Here is a 24904-nt window from a genome sequence, read left to right as displayed (position 1 = left end):
AGTATAGCACAAATGAATACCCAAATTTCAAGCCTCAAGACAATAAACTATTTAACCTGTTATAATATGTCTTAGAAGTTACTGAACTATTTCAAGAATATGGAACTTCCTCATGCTAGGTAATCACCAAAAAATAACTCCCTAACTGGGAATGTTGATCCATGGAGCAGCTTCCCAGCATGCTCAGGGGCCTGAGGACAGTCTTCAGCACCTTAATTATTTTCCTTGAACTTTAGATCTATAAAAGTCTGAGTTCCCAAACATTACAAAAGATGTTAAAAATCTTAGTTGTAATTATGTCTACATGTATGTAAGTTTGTGGGAAGGTACCCACAGAATGCAGGAGAGGATGTCAGATCCTCTGGAGCTGCAGTGGAGGGTGGTTGTGAGGTATCCAGGGTAGGTTGGCTGGGAACCCAACTTGGGTCCTCTACAAGAGCACCAAGCATCCTTGACAGCTGAGCCATCTTTCCTGTCCCCTGTTGCCAATTTTTCAAAACAATGAAGCCAAGTTTTCACTCCATGTCTTTCTCAAAATTCTTCCCTAGCTCCTTCCTCCTATATTGAAAGTTTTCTTTTTAGCACAATTGAAAAACAAAAAAATCCTTGGCGTGTTTTAAACAGGAGGGTGAGACTGTCTTCTTGCATATTATAGAAAGAACGGACTCTCGGGAAGATCACACAGGAAGAGTCTTCAGTGGTTCAGTGACAAAGATGCTGGCTGCTGTGACAAGGTTAACAGTAATGAAAATATGAGAAGGGGACAAATCAAGATAATATTTTGAGAATGAAAATGTGTTGAATGAAGAATTAAAAAGAAGGATAAAGAGATTGGGCCACTGAGTCCTGAGAAACGGATAGTGGCATGCGCACAGGTTCCCACAGGAAGAAGAAGTCTACCGGAGAGGAGTCAGAGACGAACCGGGAGTCAGTGGGTACGGGGACCGTTTAAAGCAGTAAGACTACTCTGAGAGAACCTTAGAGGATGGGACGCAGAATGGAGTCTGGGGTCCTGCTGATACTTAAAAATCAACTGCCACAGTAGCAGCCAGTGAGCAAGACCAAGCAGGAAGCACAGATAAACTGGCTGCTTTTTTTTTTTCAGGGTTTTTTTTTTTTAAGCTTAAACTCTACTTTAGAACTAGACCAGGGAAGTTTTTCCTGATAATCTAAAGCCCAAGATTACCACCTGTGAATGTCAGACATTCATTCGCATGATGCTAAACCAAGATTTAGCATCAGGGTGGCATGCAGTTCACCATCTTTACGAGAAATATGTTTAGTTGGACCCTGACCTCACTTATTATAAAAACAATTCCCAGAAAATTGAAATTTTATATGTGAAGAGAAAAACTTGGGAAACACTGGGAAATACTTTAACAAGATCAAAACTGAGGCAATCTATTGTCCACACAATGGCAAAGCCAGTAGCTATCCCTGAGCTGGCCGGGAGCTGGGACAGGGCTGGAGAGGGCAGGACGGGGATCTTGAACAGTTGTTTCAGAGTGAGTGCCAGGGGACCCAAAGTCTGCTTCCGGCCTCTACAGTGAACCATGCTTGTGTGCACATTACCAATCCTCACCCCAGATACAAACATATATATCCATATATCGATATCTATATAATTAAATATTGTTCAATAGATTATTCTAACCTTACTTTTCTCTCTATTGAGTTTCACAGTGCCAAATACCAGCTCATGTTAGTTTACTGACAGCTTGAAATACACATTAGTGATTCTTGAATGGTATTAAATAGGTTAGAAGATTGAAGGAAACGCTGGTAAAACAGCTGAAACCAAAACCTCTGAAAGCTAGTTTTCAGATTCTAAACAGCATGACTTTCTCAGAGTAAGAAGATATTTTCAACCCCACCACCACCACCACCACCACCAATTCACGTGACACGCATGGTTCCATCTTCAGTAAGTGTGAAGGTCAAAAGAAGACTTATAGCGCTCCGTTCACCTGCATGTGGAAATTATTCTAGAAATAAGACTCAGTCAGGAAAAGATTACGGCCAAAGTTAGGAGCACCAAGTTAGGCATTTGTTGCCCGATGACCTGTCGAGATCACTAGTTCTTTCAGCATCTCATAATGGTTATCACCTAAAATCTTTCAGACCATTTGGCTCACAAGAAACACAAGGCATCAGCAGCACTCATACATACATAAATTTTTAGAGAAGGATTCCGTGTTCTTCATCATGGTATCAAGAAAATCTTTAAAATTCACGGGTTTTGTTTCTAAAGGGAAAAGAAACATCTTCTTTAGTATCTTCACATAGTAAATTATTATGTCAAATACCAAATTCTGTGAAGGTATAATGAGATCCATTCATAGAATACTAATCACTAACATATACGTCTAGAGAGAGAAAAAGCAACTCAATTTGGAGTCAGAAATGAAACACTTAAAAGAAAGTTGCTCAAAATAGTACGCAGTATTTTAACTTTAAGTTTATGTTACCTCACATCCCACGGTGTCCGTGTGTGCTCATGGACATGTTTAGGAGTTCCTTATGTTGGTTCCTTTATCGGTTTCGCTTTGCCTGTGCCACTTTCACATACACTACTAAAATTATAATTCTTTTCAAGGAAAGTAAATCCACACATGCATACCTCCACATACATGTTTTAGGGGTGTTTTAGTTAATCTTGGACTTTGGTAATTCATAAAAATATTAGAATTGGCTCATAAAAGCCTGAATTTGGAATTTCTTTAGACAACCTAATGTCTGGCCAGAGCACCCTCAGCCTTCCCAGATCTCAGCTCGTGCCCAAAGCTAACTGGCGTTGTATGGGAGAACTGACGGTTTTCCATCTCTGGACCTATCAACAGAGACCATGTTCCCATCCTGATCATCCTCACTACCCAAGCAAAGGCATATGTTCTCTATACAAGTGTTACACAAATTATATTTCCCTGCTCTTTTTTATTATGAGTATAATAAATTTATACAACATAGAATGTTGGAATAAACTCTCATGCAGTATCCTTGAAATTCATTCTTCCATGTGGAACCCACTTGCTTGACTAGCCCACCTCTAGCTCTCCCTTAAGGAAAGTCCTTGCTCAGTCACATGAGCACTGATCCCACAAATCAGTAAGCCTTTGCTGTGAGCTGAGGGCTTTGACGCAAAGGAGGCACCTCTGCCCCTCTCAGTGCCTTGTGCCCTGCCTTCCACCTTGTCAGGCAGCAAGTTCCGAATGTTGCTTCTTTTCCTTTGCAGCTGTACCTCGGGAAAGGTGTCTGAAAAGACTGCGGATGCTGGCTACTTCTAGATGACAGAATTTCAGCACTTCACTGTGGTTTTGAACTTTCACTGCTAATTTAATACTCTTTCTGACCATGCAATAAAGTCATTATTATGGAGAGAAGTTTCCTTGAAAATGTATCATTTACCATCAATTTTAGCTAATTCTTTGATCTTCTGTAGTTCTGACTTAGGAAGGTAAATTCCAAGACTTTGAAGACAAGTCTCCAGATCCTCATAAGCAACATTTTCATCCTGAATTTTATTAATGGTTTTAATGGCATCTTTCAGTGCTGAAAATAAACCAATTTGCTCATATTAGAATTAAGTCAACTTTAAACAACAACAACAAAAAAAACCAAACACATGTATTAAGATGAAAGTTAGGTCCAATATTAAACAAAAATACAAATCACTTTAGACACGTTGCATAGTAATTGCATAACCAGAATGCTTTACGGGACTTTTGTTTGTTCTGGTTTTGTTGTTTGAGGATGGAGTCTCACATAGCCCAGGCTGGCATCAAACCCCCATTTGTAACTCAGGATAACCCTGGACTCCTGATGTTCCACCACTGTGCATGGTTTATGAAATGCTGGGGATTGAACCCAGGGCCATGCACATGCGAAGCAAACACTCTACTGACTAAGCTGTATCTCCAACCCCCAAACTTCAGAATGAGTCAAAAATATTCTACTTTGCTGTGTCATTCCTAATATGATATGCCAACTTAATCATATTGACATCACTAATATATATATATATATAAGCAAAAAATCTATATATATTTTCAGTAGTAAAAGTGATGTCCTACTTAATTCAACAAGATTCTATGGTGGTTCATTTCATACTAGCAGAGACATAAGCAGCAATCTTTAATGATAATTGAGATAGTGTTTTATGGGAATGTATAGTTTGGTTCATTTAATCTTCTGTAAATATAAATATGATTACTTAGAAATAATTATTCTACATCTCTTTTATGATACCTTGGAATCTATATTATATTAATTTGGGTGGAGTTACCTTTGTTAAATTTAAATTGCTAAATTTGTGCTTCAATGAAAGTGTTGCTTTTTCTTTTTTGAGACATAGTCTCACTATGTAGCCCTAAGTGTCCCGGGAACTAACTGTATAGAGCAGGCTGGCCTTGAATTCACAGCGATCCACCTGCCTCTGCCTCCTGAGTGCTGACATTAAAGGTGTGTGCCACTATAACAGGCTTTGAAAACATTCTTAAGAGAAATTCTTGCAAACTACACAGGCTTCCATGCCTGCCCCTCTCTCCACACTGGGATTTTGTCTGGCTTGTGCTTGGAACATGTCTTGTGTCTGCTGTCTCCCTGCTGTTAGTTCATTTGTGCTGTTGCTCTGCAATGTCCCGAAAACACGGATTCCTGGTCATCACAAGCCACCTCTGCCTCTTAAATTCTTTCTGCCCCTGCCTCTGAACTGTGGGGAAAGGGGATATGGTACAGACGCCCCATTTAGGGCCGGGCATCTCAAAGTATCTCATCCTCTGCACTTCTCTCGGCTACAGAACGGCTGGGGATTAATAGAAGCTGAGAAAGCGAGGGTCAATTTCCTTTAAGCGTGGGCTGAGCAGCTGGACGTGGTGGCGCACGCCTTCAATCCCAGCACTCGGGAGGCAGAGGCCGGCAGGTTTGAGTTCAAGGCCAGCTTGCTCTACAGAGCAAGTTCTAGGACAGCCAGGGCTACACAGAGAAATTGTGTCAGGAAAAAAAAAAGTCAGTTGAGCACGCTCCAGTGGAAGGCCACACATTCAAGGGTATATGGCAGTATCAAGTATATTCGGTGAGTATTTTTTAAAAGTGGACACAAAGTCGGATGAGTATGGAAGGGGGACTCTGGGAGGGATGGAAGGAGGGGCAAGTGAGAACAAATTTTAAAGAGGTTAATAGGTTAGATGGCAACCAGCACGGAGACCAACTGGCCAAGACGCAGAGAACAAGTGACCACAGAACGCTCAGCCCTAAATGGAACACAGACACCATGTGCCCTCCTCCAGAGGCTAGGGGATCACTGTGGAAGCGATGGAAAAGAGTATGAGAGCCAGAGGCGATGGTCGACGACGGGGAACACTGTCTTCTGAACACAACTGGGCCACTGCAGATGTGAACCCATAACAGTTACAGCAGCACAAAAGCTGTGCAAGCCCAAGCCAGGCCAAATCCCAGCACAGAGGGCGAAGCTGGATACACAGTCCCAGCCCTAGCCCCACAGCTATTAACATGTTGGCTGCTGTGGCGAGGAGGAGGCACCGTCCTCTCAAAGAGTGTAGCTCCTAGTGAGATGACTGGCCATGCTCCGCTGGAAGACCACACACGCCAGAATAGCTGGCCAACATGAATTGGTCTTGAAGGTGTTGTTTGAAGGTATTTTTTTTAAAGGGACACAAAAGTCAGTGAGTAGTGAAGTGGTGTGGATCTGAGAGGAGCTGGTAGGTGAGGGTGAATATAACCAAAACACAGTGTATGGACCTCTCAACGAGCTAACACAATTTACAACATTTCAACCGAGTAAGTGCTTCACAAAATGTTCTAAAACAAAAGAAAACCATATCAGTACTATATTCAAACAAGTTCCTTGTGAACAGTTGAAAATCAACTCCTAAACGATGAGACTAATTAACCATTCGCTCTCCTTGCTGCTGCTCGCATGACAGGGCTTCTGTTTAGCACTTGGGCTTTATAAAATTTGAGAGGACAACTCTATGAGACGGGCAAGTTAGCTGTGTTGCCCTGAGACAGCAAGTTCTTACAAGCTGGCTGCTGACTTGCCCAAGAGTCACACAGCAGTCAGTGTCTAGCATGGTGGCTGTGAGTGTCTCTCTCAAAGCAAGTCCACTTTTTCGTTTTGTTCTGGCTTATTTTTGTTTCATTTTGGGCTCTAGCTGTTTTGTTTGTGTGGAGACAAGCTATGTAACTCAGCCTGGAATTTTCCATCTTCCTGCTTCAGCCTTCCAACTGTGGGAATAGAAAGGTATGCTCTGCCATGCCCCACAGAAGCAAGTTCACCACAGCCTATGCGATCTTCTTCTTTTCAACCTAATTGTTTTTCCTCTAAGTCGTTTTTTAAATCAAAATTTCTACCTACCATCATATTCAGAAAAATTGTGCTCCTTGGAGACTGCCACAATAAAGTCATCTAAATTCACCATTCTACTTTCTGTAAAATAAAGAATTTAAATTACACATTCTAATATATTTTACATTAAAAGTATATTTTCATTTTTATTAAATTAAGAGAAAAAACTGACTTGATTCTGAATTTCCCATCCTATTTTACCTTCATATAAAGACATGAAATGGGTCTTTCTGAAATAGGTCAGCCCATATCATTTTCTCTTTTTGATTTTTGTTTGTTTGTTTTTCAAGACAGGGTCTCTCTGTGTTAGACTTGGCTGTCCTGGACTCGCTTTGTAGACTAGGCTGGCCTCGAACTCACAGAAATCCACCTCCCTCTGCCTCCCGAATGCTGGGATTAAAGGTATGTACCACCACGCCTGCCCCTTTTTGATACTTATGAGATCAAAATTTAATTATATTTCTCCCTCTCTTTCTCCCAGGCCTTCTCATACACGCCTTCCTGGTCTTCTTCAAATTTATGGCCTTTTTTGTTTACTAATTGTTATTCATTCACATATATTATAAATAGAGCATGTATATACACATATATAGTTAAATAAGTTAGATATATATAATTATGTATATATTATACATATATATAATCTTAACAATCACTGGGGCATATTAGTGCCATAAGCCATATTAGTTATCAAGGAGACAAAAATAAGTAAGACACAGACTCTGCCTTTTTTTAATGGTTATCGCATACAAGAAATGATGCCCAGATTCTGAAATTTCATTCTTAATATTATGTTATTCCCAAGTCATTCTTTCCGGAAAAAAAATAATATATTCTTTCTTTTCTCTCCCAAGATGAGATTCTACAGGAGATGACTCTTAATTACTGATTTAAAAAAAAAAACCAACTCTCTAATACCGAGGCATAAGATCACACACCCCCATGTCTCCCCAGCTTTTATGGAGCTGGAGGGATCCAAACTCAAGGCCTCAGAGTTAAACAGCAAGAGCTTTATCCACTGAGCCATCTCCTCCGCCCCCGCCCCATCTGTTCTTTCTTAATCTTTAGAATGGCCCGTTCTGTTCCATTCTTCAGTAAGAGAAATTCCCCCCAGATTTTTACTCCACAAAAAAATAACTTTCTCAAAAGTTTAGAGTTAGCCAGCTCTCACCGGTTTCAGTGGCCTCGGGCATGATCTTCTGGAAGTCTTTTTCCGATATAGTAACCCCTACCGAGGGAAGTGCGGACTGAAGTTCTTCTGGAGAAATGTAACTTCCTTGGAGTTTATTGATAGTGTCATGGACATTTTCTAAACACACAGAATGTGGAGTGGTTATAAGTATCGAAAGCAATGATGGCTACCAAAATCATATTGTTGTTTTTATTTTATATGTTTCAAGACAGAATCGCATTATGCATCTTGGACTTGACTAATACCTTCTACACAGCCAGACTAGCCTAGACCTTGTACACCAACCCTGACCTCCTGAATGATAGGGTTATAGCTATGCGCCACCATGAACAACTGTACCTAATATCATGAATAATCAGAGAACAGGTTTCACCTCCTCACTACCACCTGGCAGAAAGATTGCTTTTTCTGTTATGCTTTTTCATTTAGATCAAACACAAAACTGTTAGAGCTCTACAAACTCCTATGCAGAGAAGCAGCTTGTTCCAGTGGCCAGGGTTGCTTGTTTCTGATAACATAGTTTAGGAACCCAAGACAACAAAACATCAATGTATTTTGTTTAAACTCCAAGAACAGTTTTAAGAGTTCTTTCCCTCCTACAAATTGACCCCACTATGCTCTGAATGCCCACTTCCACACAATAAAATCCTAAAGGCATATGCACATGGACAATATCAGTTCTGTGATATTCAGGGGAAATGTGCAACCTGAATTTATTCATAAAGAAATATAAGGCAAAATCCAAATGAGGAGAATTGTACAAAATAACTAGTCACTGCTCTTCTAGTGTCAAGATCACGAAAGAGGGTCTGGAGAGATGGCTCAGCGGTTAAGGGTACTGACTGCTCTTCCAAAGGACTCGGGTTCAATTCCCAGCACCCACATGGCAACTCACAACTGTCTGTAACTCCAAGGTCGGACACCTTCACACATACATGCAGGCAAAACACCAATGCATATGAAATAAAAATAAATATTTTTAAAAGATCATGAAAGACTAAGACAACATCCTAGAATGAAAGATTAAGGGCACTTGGCCATTAAATGCAATGTATAATCCTGGGTTGGTTTGTGATCAGAAAAAGGGCATTCCCGAGACAACTATGATGTTTGAAGGTCAGAAGCCAGTTGTATCAACTATAAGTTCCTGATTTAGATCATTATGCCCTGGATATATAAGATATTAACGCATGGGGAAACCAGGTGAAGAATATTTGGGAATGTTTTTCACTACAATTGTAACCATTGTGAATGTAATGTCAATTTTTTTAAAGGCTTAGTTGTTTTGTTTTGTTTTTTTTTAACTTAGTCATGGAGGCAGTCACTAGTCACAGTCCCTGTTACTACTGATATTTTTAGGGAGGTTATTTGTGCCAAATGAACAATGCCATTCTTCCTTACATACAGAACATGGTACGGAGTGGTGGGTGACATCATTTGGTTTACGTAGCTAGACAGCTCTTCTGCCCACTGACAGTAGTAAATGCTTACCGCTCGCATTCCACAAACCCAGCACTCTCAGTCTTACTGAACACACAGTAACAGAAGCACAGCAGTAGAGGAATCAGAATGAATATTCCTTCCATAATGCATCACATTCTTTTTTTCAACTAAGTTATTTGAGTTACATGTTAGTGTATGAGTCATTTGTTTCTCAGTAGTCCTTGTTTCAACTACTGCATTAAGTACTAAGTATGTTTTCAAAGGGTTTTGTTTTTTTTTTTTTTTAAGGAGAGCAGAGATGACAAACTAACTTCAGCAGACCCTGGGAAGTGCATCACTAAGTTCCACACAAGGAACTGCGTTGGTGGAAGTAGAACAGAAAAGGAAATCATTAATTATCTGTGATGAGAACCATACAGCCTTAGCTACCTAAGAAGTGTAGTATTAGTCATTCTTTTTTATATGTTTTTCATCCATAAGAAATAATACCTGACATACCAGGAATGTCCTCACATATTTTAATTGTGGGACTCTAAACAAAATTTTCAGATTTCTTACATATTCAAATAACCAAAAATCCTTACCAAAAAAATACCTTTTTTTCCCTCATCTCTGTCTCTCTCTGTCTCTCTCTACCTCTATCTCATTTCTTTCTCTCCTCTCTGTCACTCACTCTCTCTCTCTCTCTCTCTCTCTCTCTCTCTCTCTCTCTCTCTCGTGTGTGTGTGTGTGTGTGTGTGTGTGTGTGTGTAAATGTGTGTGTTATAGGATTGTATGTGGACCTGTGTGCGCGCAAATGTGGACCCTAGGACTTGTTCCTCATCTCGCATCTGCCGTGTCTTTCGAAACAGTCCTTAACCAGCATGGGTATCTTTGTTTAGGCTAAGCTGTCTAGCCAGCAAGCTCCAAAGATCCACGTCTCTCGTCTCCCAGGAATTATCATCCAAGTCACAGAATTATATCCGCTAGTTTGCATATCAAAAGCAGTGGTTACACAGGCTGACAACTGGGAGGCTAACTATCCAGGAACAACGCCCAAGTGGTCAGTGATCGGCTCATGCTGTTCATGTCTACAAAGACTGAAGTACTCAGGAAGCTGGCCTGACTCAGGCTGTGGTACTGACCTAAGGCGCTGATGGCAGCTTTTTCCTTAGATGAAACTAGTTTTGGGGTGCCGGGCTGCTTTCTCACAGTTAGCTTCTGAAGTTTTGAGCCACCAGAGGTATCACTTTTGCTGGGAAGCTTATTCAGGCTGGTAGTACTCTTCAAGATAGGTGATTTAGACTCCAAATCATGAACCTTTGCTTCCTGAATTCCCACATAATCGCTGTCAGTCCTGCTTGACGATCTTCTTGCTTGTAAAGAAGATTTTGATGGTTTAAGTTCCGGCTCCTCGTGTTTCTCCGAGTCTTTGCTGTGATATTGAAGGGGAGTTGCACTTGGCTTTTTTGATGGGAAAGGTTCAATCGATCTGGAATGTGAACTGACTTTCTTCTTATGTTGTAGGTGATGTCCTGGTATATATGATGATCTTTTACTTGAAGTAGCTTCATCCATAATCGCTAAGTAAGAGAGAGAGAGAGAGATTGCACTGTTTCATCTATTTGTATGATTTGTACAACATTTCAAACAAATCAACTAAGTCCTCATAAAGGGCATGTCAGAAATTATGAATTATTTCAATATATAAAACAAAGTTTGACAAAGTTCAAAGGGCTGGGGAGTAAATGATCAAACTATTAACTAGTACAACCTTACAGCTTATTACATTTAAGTGCATTCAGTCAAATCTAAAGTTAAATTAAAATACTCTCCTATGCTGAGCCATTCTCTACTTCCTAATTAGAAAGACAACTGGCTGGTAAGGAAATAGAGTTAGAAAGACCCTCATCCTCGGTGTGCAGAGCTGGAAGGACCTGCAGAAGGGGGGCTTTTGTTAACCAAGATAAATCCAAATAATTATTCTCATGAATACTCTGTTTGTAGGTGAAAATAATTTGATACATAAGTCATAGCTCTAGAAAATATTAATGCAATGTCTTAAGTCACAAATTCACTTATAAAAATCCATGTGATGGATCAGAAGGAAATCTTATGCATGAAAACACAAGACTACAAACAAATAAACACATTTTTAAAAAAGCAAGATCAAGGAGTCATTGGAGAGAGAACATTTTTTTTAAATAGTGTTTTACAAAGCTTTCAAAAATCTTAAGAAGTATATAAATATTCAAGTACAGTAAAGTCTGAGGATTCCAACAAGATTGAACCAAAACAAGACACCATCAAGACCTATTATAGGCAAAGGGCCAACCAGCAAATACAAAAGGAGGATTGTTAAATAGCAAAAGAAAACAAACAATATATAAAGAGCCTTCAGTAAGCAAACATCATATTTCAGCTGATACTTCATAGGCAAGAAAAAAAAGTCATGATACATTTGGTGTGCCATAGAAAAGAGCTTCAACTAAGATACTTTACTCAACAATGCTGTCTCTTCAACATGAAGTACAAAGACTTTCGCAGACAAACAGAAAAAATACTACCAATTCTATCTTATGCAAAACACCAACAGATGCCAAGCATGGTGGTGTAGACCTGGAACCCTAGCATTTGGGAGGGAGAGGTAAGAGAACTCAGAGTTTAAGGTCAAATTTGGCTATACAACCCAGGCTCTTGAAATCCTTATCTGAAAGAACCAAGTAGTGACAGAGACACAAGAAAAAGTAACACTCCAATGAAAGTGCACAAGTTCAGATTGGTCTCATACTATAATTGATGGTATGTAACTCAGTTATATCATTATTAGGGTTGTGTGTACATGCATATATATGCACATTTATGAGGAATGCCTATGTGATCATGTCTGTGCGCACGCGCGCGCATGCGCACAAGTGAAGGCCAGAGGACAACCTCAGGTATCGTACACCTTGACCTGGGTGTCAGTGTCTCTCACTGGCCTGGGGTTTTCCAGTACAATCAGCTGACTGTCAGTGAGCCCCAGGAATCTGTCTCCACCTCTTTGGAACAAGGATTACAAGTGTATACAACAGCACTCCTTTTATTTCATTTTTTAACTACACCACAAAAAAATTAAATAAAAAACTAAACTGAGAAAACATAGACGACTCAAATAAATAAAAATATTAGGGAGAAGACATAACTAATACCACAGAAACACAGATGAGCACATGTGGCTACTATGGAAAATTACACTTCAACTTGAAAACTCTATAAATGGGTAAATCACAAAACATAGACACTTTTCCAATTGAATCATAAAAGATAGAACATTTAAGTAGACCAATAAAAAATAAACTGATCAATCGTAATAAAAGTATCATCAAAGGAAACCCCATGATGTGGTGGTATCATTAGTAAATACCAAAAAACCATGAAAGAACTAATATATTTCTTTTCATACATTTCCCAAAAAATTAAAGTAAAGAAAATAATTATAAATTCATTTTATTTTTCATGTAAATTTTAATTATATGCATATGGAGAGTGCTGTGAGTACAGGTGCCCACAGAGTCCAGAAGAAGGTGTTGGCTCTTCTAGACCTGGACTCACAGGCAGTTCTGAGTCACCCAACATAGGTGCTGGGAATCAAACTTGGATCCTCCATAAGAGCAGTATGTATTCTCAACTACTGAGCGATCTCTCTCCAGCCCCACTAAACATGTAAGGTCGGGATCACCCTGACACCAGAGCCAGAAGAACACATGGTAAGAAATAAAAGTTACCAGATCCACAGATATAAAACTTGCCAACAAGTACTAGTAACTGTGTTCAAGAGAATCTATAAAGGATCAATCACCATGATCAAGGAGCATTTACCTGAAATACAAAGACAGTTCAACACCGAGAAACTTATAAATGTAATATATATATTAGCAGCATTACGGAGGCCTGGCAAGATTGCTCAGTGCGTGAAGGTGCTTGCCACCAAGTTGGACAACTTGAGTTTGATCCCAAGAACCCACATGGTGGCAGGAGAGAACTGACATCTACAAACTGTCCTCACACACACACACACACACACACACACACACACACACACACACACATACACACATACATTTGCATATCCACACTGAAACACAATAATACACTAATGTAACTTAAAACTTTAAACAATACAAAAGATAAAAAAAATAATGTGGTAATTTTAATAAACCCACAAAAGGCATTTGATAAAATTGAACATCACTTAATGATAAAACCTTCCACCAAGGTAAGTGCAGAAGGAATGTGCTTCAACACAATAAACGCCACATGTAACAAACCCCTACCCAACTTCTCACTTGATATTAAAAAGTAGAAAACGTTTCCTTTAAGATCAGGCCACTTTTTTCAGCACAGCACTGGAAATCCTAGCCACAGCAGTCAAGAAACAAAGGAAACGAGGCACCTAAATTGGAGAGGGCAGGCATAAACTGTCCCTGTTCTCAGATGACACGATCTTACAAATAGAAAGCCCTTTAGGACTCCACTACAACACATTAGAATAAAATAATTCAGTGAATTTGGAAGTTCATCATATAAAAATCAAGAGATCAAAAACATAAATATAAGACCTGAAACCATGACTCTACTTGAAGAAAACAGGAAAATATTTTAAGACATTAATATGGGCAACTATTTTTATATGATACTAAAATCAAAATTAGATAAATGGGACTATATTAAACTACAAAGCTCCTAAACAGACTAGGAAATAATAGTCTAAATACTTATAATAATGATGAATATTTGTAAAAGATTATTTTGGGAAATATTCATCTAAAAAATTAATTTTACAAAATATATACTTAAAAAATCAAGTAATACAATTAAACATTTGTCCATTAATCAAACACAGAGACAAAATCAAATATAGAAGTAAAAAGTCGAGGGAAAAAAGTAAAAGGAAAGCCGTGAATGTAAACGGTTCAGGAGATACAAAGGCTGACACAATCCATTAGTTCGCCTATATGCAAGCTGTTAGACCTATGTATTGGGATACTGAAAGACAATTTTCTTCAATAAGACGAAGCTATCAAAATATTGGGCACACCCACATTTACAGGAATGACTTTTGACACTTGAGAGCATTTGAGGTCAAATCAGTAGTAAAAATGCTTTTTAAGAAAAAACAAGCAGTGCTGAAGAGATGGCTCAGAGGTTAAGAGCACTGGCTGTTCTTCCAAAGGTCCTGAGTTCAATTCCCAGCAACCACATGGTGGCTCATAACCATCTATAATAAGATCTGGTGCCCTCTTCTGGCGTGTAGGCACACATACAGGCAGAATATTGTGTAAATAATAAATAAATAAATATTTGAAAAACAAAAACAAACAGACAAAAAACCAAGCAGCTGGCAAAGTGGCACATGCCTTTAATCCCAGAACTTGGGGAGACAGAGGCAGGAGGATCTCTGTGAGTTCAAGGCCAGCCTGGTCCTGAAAGCGAGTCTAGGACAGCCAGGACTACAAGAGAAACCCTGTCTCAAAAAACAAAAGCAAGCAAATAAATAAGTGACAATTATTAATTCAAAGAAGGGGGTTAAGGCTATACAGAAGGCAGCCATGAGGTACTATTTAGCATAGCTATAAGTCATGCTTTCAGAGGTTTGCTAACATTAATACTGAATTAGACATTCATTAACATGGTTATAAATATGTTGGAAGGATGGACATGTGTGTGAAGAGTGTGATGCCAAGGACATAACAGGAAGCTCATGCTATCAAAAATTCTAAAAAGTTAAGACTTTGAAAGTTCCCAATACAAACAAATGAGAAGATGGATATGCTGATTATCTTGAAATAAAGAGTTTGTTCATCATAAAATTATCACATTTTCCACACAAGTACATATATATGCAACTAATTAATTTTTAATAAAAAAGTGAACAAGTAATAACAAGCCCTAAGCATAAATACCAAGGAGTCAACTAAAATATTCAAAGACCTGCTACCCCTGGAAAACCTAAGGTGGGTTTTTTTAAATAAGCTTAATCAAATTACAGAATTTTTATAATTATTGGAATTGACCAAATTACATTTGAACAAATGACAGGAAATTTACGGTGTGACATAAAACTCACTAAAAGGTCAAAATGGATGTTCTTAATGAGGAACTACACAGATCAGGAAAAGTCAAGAACATGTAAGGAATTAACGTCAGGGAGAGGCTTAGGGTGTATATTCCGTTTTAGGAAAGAATGTTATGGTTTGGTCCCCTTGGTTAGGAAGTTAGGAAAAGGCGTTCACTACCCATTATAAGAGTTTTTTTAAACTGTAGGTTAGGAGTTAACATAAAGATTACTTATAAACAAAATGCAAAGCCATGTGCAATCCCTTACAAACATCTTCATACTGTCGTTGCAGTTCATCCAACACAAATATAACGTCTCCAATGTCCACAGTGTGGTTACCTGTAACAGAAAGAGGGATTTAAGGTACTCCAATTGCTCGAACACAGCTGCCAACCTGAATAGTATGCGACTAGGACTCAGGAGCGAGTGCAGGTGGGCTCAGTGGCCAAGCACTGGGGAACAGCCATATTTCAGGTGGGCTCAGGGGCCAACCACTGGGGAACAGCCACATTTCAGGTGGGCTCAGGGGCCAAGCACTGGGGAACAGCCACATTTCAGGTGGGCTCAGGGGCCAAGCACTGGGGAACAGCCACATTTCAGGTGGGCTCAGGGGGCCAACCACTGGGGCACAGCCACATTTCAGGTGGGCTCAGGGGCCAACCACTGGGGCACAGCCACATTTCAGGTGGGCTCAGGGGCCAAGCACTGGGGAACAGCCACATTTCAGGTGTTTGTGCTAGGCAGTCTGATGAATGTCTTATAAACTTCTCTGAGACCTTGCTACAGACAGCAGGTAAAACACGTACTCCTTTTTCTCCGTTTCTAGAGTTTGAGCTCGAGACTTGGGAATGTGTACTTCAGTTATTTTCCTTGACTCTTAACGGGAAGCTCACGCTATTAAATATTCTAAAAAGTTAAGACTTTGAAAGTTCCCAATACAAACAAATGAGGAGATGGAAATGCTGATTATCTTGAAATGAAGAGTTTGTTCATTATAAAATTATCACATTTTCCACACAAGTACATATATATGTAATTAATTAATTTTTAATTAAAAAGTAAGCAAGTAATAACAAGCTCTAAGTATAAATACCAAGGAGTCAACTAAAATATTCAAAGACCTGCTACCCCTGGAAAACCTAAGGTGGGTTTTTTTAATAAGCTTAATCAAACTACAGAATTTTTATAATTATTGGAATAATTGACCAAATTACATTTGAACAAATGACAGGAAGTTATGATGTGACATAAATCTACTCCCTATCACTTAAAAAATGATTTTGAATCAACAACATCTACAGAAGAGCAGCTACAGCGTCGGTCTGCAAGCAGCGGTCCACGTCTTTGCTTCCTAAGGTCATTCTTGACCTTAATATTTAAGCCAAGCAGCTGAGACCCCGCCCCTCCCCTGCCCAAACGCTAAAGGCTCCTGAGAAGTTTTTCTTTCTTCAGTCAACTTTTCCACTTGTGAAAGATTATTTTTGCTTCGTTTTGTTTTGCTTTGCTTCGCTTTTGAACTAAGATGCCCAAGCTGACCTGAAGCTCGCTGTACAGTGCATGCTGGCCTCAAACCACAGCAGTCCTGATGGTTCTGCCTCCCGGGTACTGGGTCACAGGCATGTGACACCAAACCCAGCTCCCACAGAGACTTGACCTCACATCATCAACCATATATTCTATCAGAACCTATAAGCCTTTCTCCTTTAACCAACTTCTACCAATTATTTATAATTAATGAGAAAAATCACAAAATAATTATGCTCCTACAGTTTTAAGTTGTATGGACCCCTCTACCCATCCATTTTTCCATCAATCTTCTTATGCTCCTGAGCCATAATTCTGTACTAAATTTCTGTTATTTCTCATTCACTGAGAAAATAACTTAACTTGCCTCTCTGCTCAGTTTAGGTACTTCCCAGTTTTAACTTCCATCATCAAACATGCCTATTTAGATGATTTCCCTGTGCTCTGGAGATAAGCACTGGCAGAGTGCTTTGTAGAGGAATTTTAATCCAGCAGCATGGCTGCCCCGGCAAGGGATCACATCCAAAGACCTTCTAGGTCTGTGAGATGCAGCTGGAATCCAGACACACCACACACTTAATCCTCCTGGCTGGGATACAGACACCCCCTTACTGCACACAGTTAATCTCAAAACAATGTGGCTCAAGTTAGTTTGTAGAAGGTGCTTGAAAGTGACATCTAATTGAGGGGCAGGCAAGGTGATGTTTCAGAGATTGGACAGAATGACTCAGAGGTAGGATAAGGCCAACGCTCGTGACAAGATCACAGGAGGAGAGTGACTTAAGGCAGAGCAGCACACAGAGGGAGGGAGGGGCCAGTGTCACGTGGAAGTTTTACAGAGACAGGTTGCAGGTGAAGACTGTTGCAAGCTGATTAACCTGCTTAGACTCTAAGGCCCTCCGTGGAGACCTGCTTTAGTCCCCAGCATAACTCTGGCTCCTCTGTTAACACCTGCTGTCGCTTTTAGCGCATTAGAAGCCATTTTGCCTCCAAGTCTCCACTTTGATCATAAGGTAGAATTAAGTTCAGGTTCTCGGGCTCCGCCTGCCTGGGAGCTTGAACATCCTGGTACTTATAACTCAATACTTGCTGAACGTTCTGCTCAAATTAATGATTTATGTTCTACTTAAACAAAACCACCCTGCTATGCTCCTTTCTCCTGAAAGAGTGGGGAACTGGAAAGTCCCCAAGCCTATATCCTAGCCAAACAGCTTAAAATGCTTTGCTAGCTACCTGGACATTGTGCTCAGAAAATAATAGATCCTTCTTGTGTTTAACTGGTCAAAATGATGTGGCGCTGCCCTTCTCCTTGCTTCCCACCTGGTTACCTGGTTGTTACAGTTTTTCTTATAAAAAGCCTGACTTACAAGCAAACAAACATGATAGTTTGGCTCCCAGGGCCACTGTGTCTCTAGCCATGGTCAGTCTGGGGGTGTGGCACTCTCACGGAGGTTGGTTGGTGTGGCAATTCTTTTATTATAACAAGAGAGAATGAGCCAGAGGATGAGAAGAAGCCAGAATTTCTAAAGTTAGCTTGAAGCCAAGCAGAGCACTATAGTCAGAAGCTGAAAGAAACCAGTTTGAATCAGTCAGCTTACAGAAGAGTTTTGATCCAGAACAGCTGAGTTGAACCAGCCAGCCAGAGTTCAGAAAGAACTAGAAAGGGTGAGTTTATTCAGCAATAAGCCTCTGAGATGGCAATTATATCAGGCGAATAAAAGTTATATTTACAATGTTTATCTAACATGTCTTAGGTACACACAACACGCAAGAGTGATTTTAATAGTTAAAAGACAAGAAGTGTCTTTGTGATAGTGTGTGTGTGTGTGTGTGTGTGTGTGTGTGTGTGTGTGTAGAGGAATGTTCAAGAAAAAATTGTTTCTATTTGGCAGGAAGAGGCACAGTATATAGCTGAAATTCTAAGGCAACACAAAAATCAAGATTATGTTTTGAAATAAAAATGAAGATCTGAGTAAAGGCCAGATAATTCAAGGCCTTTTCCTAGTAAAGGTTGCTGTGATGAAACATCATGACCAAAGCAACCTGGAGAGAAGGGTTTATTTGACTTACATTTCTACATCAGTGTTTATTGTCAAAGGAAGTCAGAATGGGTCCTTAAACAGGGTAGGAACCTGCAGGCAGGAGATGATGCAGAGGCCACGGAGGAGTGCTGCTTACTGGCTTCCTCCTTATGGCTTGCCCAGCCTGCTTTCTGACCACCAGCCCAGCGACAGAACCACCTACAATAGGCTGGGCCCTCCCCCATCAATCACTAAGAAAATGCTCTACAGATAACGAGGATCAAAGCTGGTATGGGTAGACTTGGGAGGTTGAACTGCAGCAGTCCCAAAGAAAATGTATGCTCACTTGGATTATAACATGGAAGTAGGCTTCAGAAATATCTCAGAGTTTAAAATAAGAGAACTTTACAATAACAGAGTTGTGGGGGATGACTTGGGTTTCTGCCTCACGCCTCGATTCATAATGACAAGCTATGTGGTAGATGTCCATAGCCAGATTCTATAGCAATCCTTTCAACTTACTGTCCACATAAGAGTGACTCATCACATCCCTGAGCATCTCAGGGTCTACTTGGATTTCCATGCTATCCAAAAAAGCAGCAACTTCATCAACGGGCACGCGACCACTTTTCACCTTAGAAAAAATCCTCAAGGCATTTTGAAATTCTGGAAGAAAAAAGAAATGAACCAAGATGATTGAACTGCAAGAGTCAACAGCTTTTCCTGGAGAACAGCCTGATTTTTTTAGCCCACAACCTAATAAGGAGAAAGGAACCCGGGCGCACAGGTCTCATTCTGACATTTCAGACACACACACTATACTTTGGCCATTTTCACCTGCATCGCCTTCCTCCTGTCCTCCCAGCCTGAGCACTCTCACCGTCCCTTCGCCCTTCTGCTTTCAGGTCTTTTGTTGCTACTGTTGAACCAATGAGTTTAAATATGATTACTTATGGGAGCACAGGTAAAGGGTTATTACAGAGGGCGCCTAACCGGTGGCTACATTACTGAAGAAAATGGGGAGTGCTCCCTTGATTCCCAATAGCATGCTTTGTGGTTTTGTTTTGTGGGGTTTTGTTTTTGTTTTTTAGTTTGTTTGTTTTTAAGATTCTGTAAGATCTAGGTTCTCTGATTCTCCCTTGCTTTTAATTGGTGCCTCATCTGCCTTGTCAAAACATTTATATTATGTATTCATGTATTTGTAGGCATATATGTCAACAGTGGTATATTAAAAGTATTCTAACTGAATGTATTGGCACATGTTTGTAATCCCAGTTCCCAGGAGGGAGAGATAGGACAATCAGGAATTCACAGCCAGCCTCAGCTACATAGCAAATTCAAAGTCAGGCTGAGAGATATAAGACCCTGTCTCAAAATAGAACAAAAATATTTTAAAGTCGCTGAGCATGGTGGCGCACGCCTTTAATCCCAGCACTCAGGAGGCAGAGGCAGGCGGATCGCTGTGAGTTCTAGGCCAGCCTGGTCTACAAAGTGAGTCCAGGACAGTCAAGGCTACACAGAGAAACCCTGTCTCGAAAAAAAAAAATCTAAAGTCAATATTAAACGTGTAATAAACTAGAAAGAGCTTAAAGTCTTTCAGAGTTCAATACTTAGATATCTTCTATCTAAATTGTAATTTATATTATACATATAATTTTAATAATATGTTATTTGTGTGTTGTTTTAAAAGAAATAAAAGAAATGTATGGGATCTTGATTACTCTCAAAACATTTTAACCATGCACATAAAGTAAATATAGGAAACCAAGATTTTTAAATCCAAGAAATGAGATATTTTAACAACCACAAAGTACTGAGGAGTCTATATGCATAAATCTATAGTTAGAAAAATGATTTTAAGTTGGATGACAACTAGGCAAGCCCAATGTCATGGGAACTTGAAAAAAATTAAGTAGGAAATAAAGAATCAAAGGGGAAAAATAAGCCAAGTATCTTATCTATTGTACATGTGACAAGAATTTAATAACATTATGTGAGTGAATGAGAAAGCTTTGCTTGCTTTTCCTGGAATAAGAATATTAAACCACACTCGCGTGTTTTTGAGTCTAAAAATACAAAAACAAAAACAAAGCAAAAAACCAGCCTGACTGACTGTAAAAATACATGATCTCAAGGGCTGAGCTAAGAAAATGGCCTTGCCTAACAAGTAAACGAGAAACACTAAAGTTGTGGAAGTGCTGCTTCTGTAACTACCATGAACAGTCCTTACAATCACTGTGTCGTTTATTTGTAATGTAAAGTTAGTAATTCAGAAGGCAGTAAGTACCTGAAGCTTTAGGGGGAAATCACATGCAGACACAGAATGGAAAGTACTGGAGAAGAAAATGAGACTTCAACAGGAAGCAAGCATGCACAGAACAAAAACACAGATATAAAGATGAAACTAGATGATTCTTTCTGTGAAATATTCTACACAGAAAGGAGGGGTGACAACCAAAAGTATACAAATTAGTCTAGGGCCAGTGAGGTGGCTCAGCAGGTAACAGTGCTTGCCTGACAGCCCAAGTCCAACCCCTCCCCCCGGAACTCATGGCGGAAGGAGAGAATTGAATCCCAAAAGTTTAGAAGTTGTTCTCTGACCTACACACATACCATGGCAGGCAAGTGTCCTCACATACACACACACACACACACACACACACACACACACACACATGCGTGTGCACATGCACACCAAGTAAAAATTTTAAAGATGAACTAGTCTAAGGGCGAGAAAGATGGCTCAGTTGGTAAAAAGTTTGCCTCAAAGTGTAAGGATCTGAGTTCTGATCCCCAGAGCCCCCCAAGACCAGGCATGCTGTCACATGTCTATAATCCCTGTCATGGGGTAAGGACGAAGACTGGAGGCTCACTGGATGCTCACAACCAACTAGGCTGGTGTCCCTAGCAGGAAGACATAGGGTGGTGAAGAATCCCTGCCTCAAAGAAGGCAGAAAGCTAGAATCAGCGCTCAGATTGTCCTCTGACCTCCATACACACACATGTGCACGCCCATATACACACATGAGCATTTACATACATAAAGAATAAAACAATCCATCTAGTCATTATTTACCAGTTACATACAGAGAAAACAGGAGCTTGATAACAGAAAATGGTGCTGCTGCTGCAGCAGTGATCCAGGAGCCCGTGTGTGTGTGTGTGTGTGTGTGTGTGTGTGTGTGTGTGTGTGTGTGTGTGTGTGTGTGTTATGTGTATGATATCTAGGGATTGAATTAGGTTGTCAGGCCTGAGGAGCGAGTGCTTTTACCTACTGCGCCATCTTACTGGTCCCAATCCAAGCTTTTTAATGTCTTTTATGACAAGAAAAAAAAAATCCAGGGCTGAAGAGATGGTTCAGCAGCTAAGAGTGCTTGCCACTTTCTGAAGACCAGAGTTTGGTTCCCAGGACTCATACCAGGTAGCTGACAACAGCTGGGTCCATGGCCTCTTCTGATCTCTGTGGGTACTTTGACACACATGGAACACAGAGGAGAGGGAGGTTGATATAAAAAAAAACTTTTAAAAAGTCATATCTAATTTGTCTCCTCTAGACTATAGAGTAAGAGAAAATGAGCTTCCAAAAAGACATAAGTTAATCTATCCAGCCCTACACTGACACAGGCTACTATCAAAACCATTCTTGTCTATACTTTTGATAAATATTATCTTTACCTGGATCCTGAGCAGCCAAGAGAGAAGTATCGTTTCTGGCCTTAAGGAAATCCATAAAATCCAGCATTCCATTAGCTATAAAAATGGTTTGGAAACAAGGAGAAAATGAAGACCATTAGTAAACTCATTAAGCTTAAAATGTAAACAGAAAGTGTAAGTGTAATTAGCTGACATCAGAACATCATTGTTTGCATGCAGGAGTTAGTCACACACACATTGCATAGAGAATATATTTTAAAGGGAGAGAGAGCCTTTACCAGAATTTTAATATTAAATAATAAGCAGTGTTTCCATAATAATAGATGGCACAGATCAGGATTGTCAGTACTTCCCTACTCTTTACTCACGATTCCATCAAATTTATATTTGCCATTCTGCACTTGTGTGGGGGAGGGGAGGGAGCCAGGGGAAGGTAGCTGCATGTAAGTGTAGGTTCATGCAGAGGCCAGAAGAGGGCGTCAGATCTCCTGGAGCAGAAGTTACTGACGGTTATGAGCACCCAGCATGGATGCTGGGAACCAAACGCTGGTCCTCTACAAGAACAGCAAGTCCTCTTAATTTCCAAGCCATCTCTCTAGCCCCCCAAAACGGCACATACACAAGAGCCGCTCTGGCTTCTGCATTACATATTCGGTAACGAAAGTGAAACCAAAGGGTCCACAGGCATTTGTATTTTTCTTCCACATTTTTTTCCTCCTTTGGACTTTCAAGACAGGGTCTCGGGTAGCCCAGGCTGGCCTAAAATGCAATATGTAGCCAAGGATAACTGCTTTTTCTGTTTTGACCTTCCAAGCACTGGAATAAAAGATGTTTCCTGCCACATCTGGCTTTTCTGACTTCTCTCTCTTCTCTTCTCTGTCTTCCTTCCCTCCCTTCCTCTCTCTCCCCCTCTTTCCCTCTCATTATTCAATGTAAGCCATGCTAATGTAAATGACAAATATTTATAACCTCAGAGATATCTGATGCACTTTTCTTAACTCCTACACATTGTAAATCAGGCATAAAATGTTGACATGATGTGTACTCTACCTGACTATAAACGTTAGTTACCTTTTTCATCCTATACTTTTTCCAATTAAATCAAAACCTTCAAAACACAATTTGGCATAAGCTATCTTCCCATAGTCAGTTTTGAAAATTCTAAGGAAATCAAATTTAAACGTTGCACTCATCAAAAAATGTATCATGGCCGACTTGGAAAGAAGCTCCACGTTTATCAGTGAGAGTGGGCGTGCAGCTGCCATCTGTCTGGAAAAAGCACTCCAGCCGACACTGAAAATGGGAGAGGGGGATGTCACCGAAGGACCAAGGCCTTTCCAGAACTTCCACCGGCTCCCACTCTCATTATGTTAGAGTGCTTATTCCAGAAAGATTCGGGCAACAGAAAACAATATACAATGTATTCACACAGGATAATAGCACGCAAATGACTGAACAAGCAAGAGGTAGGCATACAAAAAATACAGAAGAATCTTTTCACATGCTATTAATATAAAAGCCCAAAGGTCATATACATCATGTCAAACTTTGTAAATAAATATTTTTAAACATATATACACAGCAATGAAAGTATATTAAAGGGGATAAAGAGCACACAGCTCAGGACAGTACTTTCCTCAAACTGAAGAAACAGAAAAACATGCTGTTTTCAATGAACTTTATGATTAGATGCAAATTATTGTCAAGGCCTTGGGTTTCATCTGCAGAGACTGGGCCGGATTTTTATTACATCACTAATGCAGCGTTACTATTAAAATAACTAAAATGAAATTAGTCCACTCATAGTCCAAATATGAAACTGTATCAAAATGCAGTGCAGTAGCCAATCCAATTACATCCACCTGAGGTATGGCTTTTTAATAGCATTGTACCTTAATGGGGTTTTTAAAGATTTATTTTATTATTATGTATACAGTATTGTTTGCTTGTGTACCTGCAGGCCAGAAGCGGGCACCAGGTTATGTTATAGATGGTTGTGAACCACCATGTGGTTGCTGGAAATTGAACTCAGGACCTTTGGAAGAGCAGGCAGTGCTCTTAACCACTGAGCTATCTCTCCAGCCCCCACCTTAATGTTTATAAAGCATAACAAAAATTACACCTTGTAAATGCTTCCCATCTGTAATTAATCAGATGAACATAACGTACATGCGTGTGCGTGAGATGAGAAAGCTTACCATCAATGTCAACAGTCTTCAGCACCTGGAGCATTTCTGAGTGACTCATAGACACCTTCAAGGGGTGAAGCACGGTGGTCAAATCGTTCACGTAAACCTTCCCCTCGCGAACTTTACTAAAAATTAAGCAGGCTTTCTGAAGTGCTGCACGTACATAACAAAACACTCGGTTAATTTGAATGAAAACCTATCTTGATTATCCCACACTCTCAGAAGAGAAAACAGTAACAATCGCTACCACAGGAAGGATGACAACGTTACTGTTCGCGTAGGATTTCCCCTTTAAAATCTACTGTGTGGTGTGGGTATGTCCAGAACATTGGCCCCTTCCCTCTCTGCTCCTGCAGCACTCGGGATGATCACCCGTGTCTTGCGGAAAGACGCAAGGTGGGGAAAGAGGGAGGTTGGGCAAGGAGAGGTGAAAAAAGC

General features: G+C 40.0%; 1 protein-coding gene across 1 annotated transcript in view; it reads right to left on the bottom strand.

Moving 5' to 3' along the window:
* EFCAB3 (EF-hand calcium binding domain 3) overlaps positions 1–24904 on the bottom strand; it is a 354012-nt gene that overhangs the window by 314617 nt on the left and 14491 nt on the right. Inside the window, exons 7-15 of the mRNA XM_084748227.1 lie at positions 24476–24619; positions 22299–22373; positions 19146–19289; positions 15346–15417; positions 10124–10561; positions 7536–7673; positions 6374–6445; positions 3406–3549; positions 2171–2245 (exon numbers count right to left, since the gene is read on the bottom strand). Of these exons, the coding sequence (XP_084604353.1) occupies positions 2171–2245; positions 3406–3549; positions 6374–6445; positions 7536–7673; positions 10124–10561; positions 15346–15417; positions 19146–19289; positions 22299–22373; positions 24476–24619 (1302 nt within the window). The remainder of the gene's footprint in view (positions 1–2170; positions 2246–3405; positions 3550–6373; positions 6446–7535; positions 7674–10123; positions 10562–15345; positions 15418–19145; positions 19290–22298; positions 22374–24475; positions 24620–24904) is intronic.

The sequence above is a fragment of the Acomys minous genome, assembly GCF_964271855.1.
Source record: "Acomys minous genome assembly, chromosome: 12".
Taxonomy (NCBI): Eukaryota; Metazoa; Chordata; class Mammalia; order Rodentia; family Muridae; genus Acomys; species Acomys minous.
This window is presented reverse-complemented; position numbering and strand designations above follow the sequence as displayed.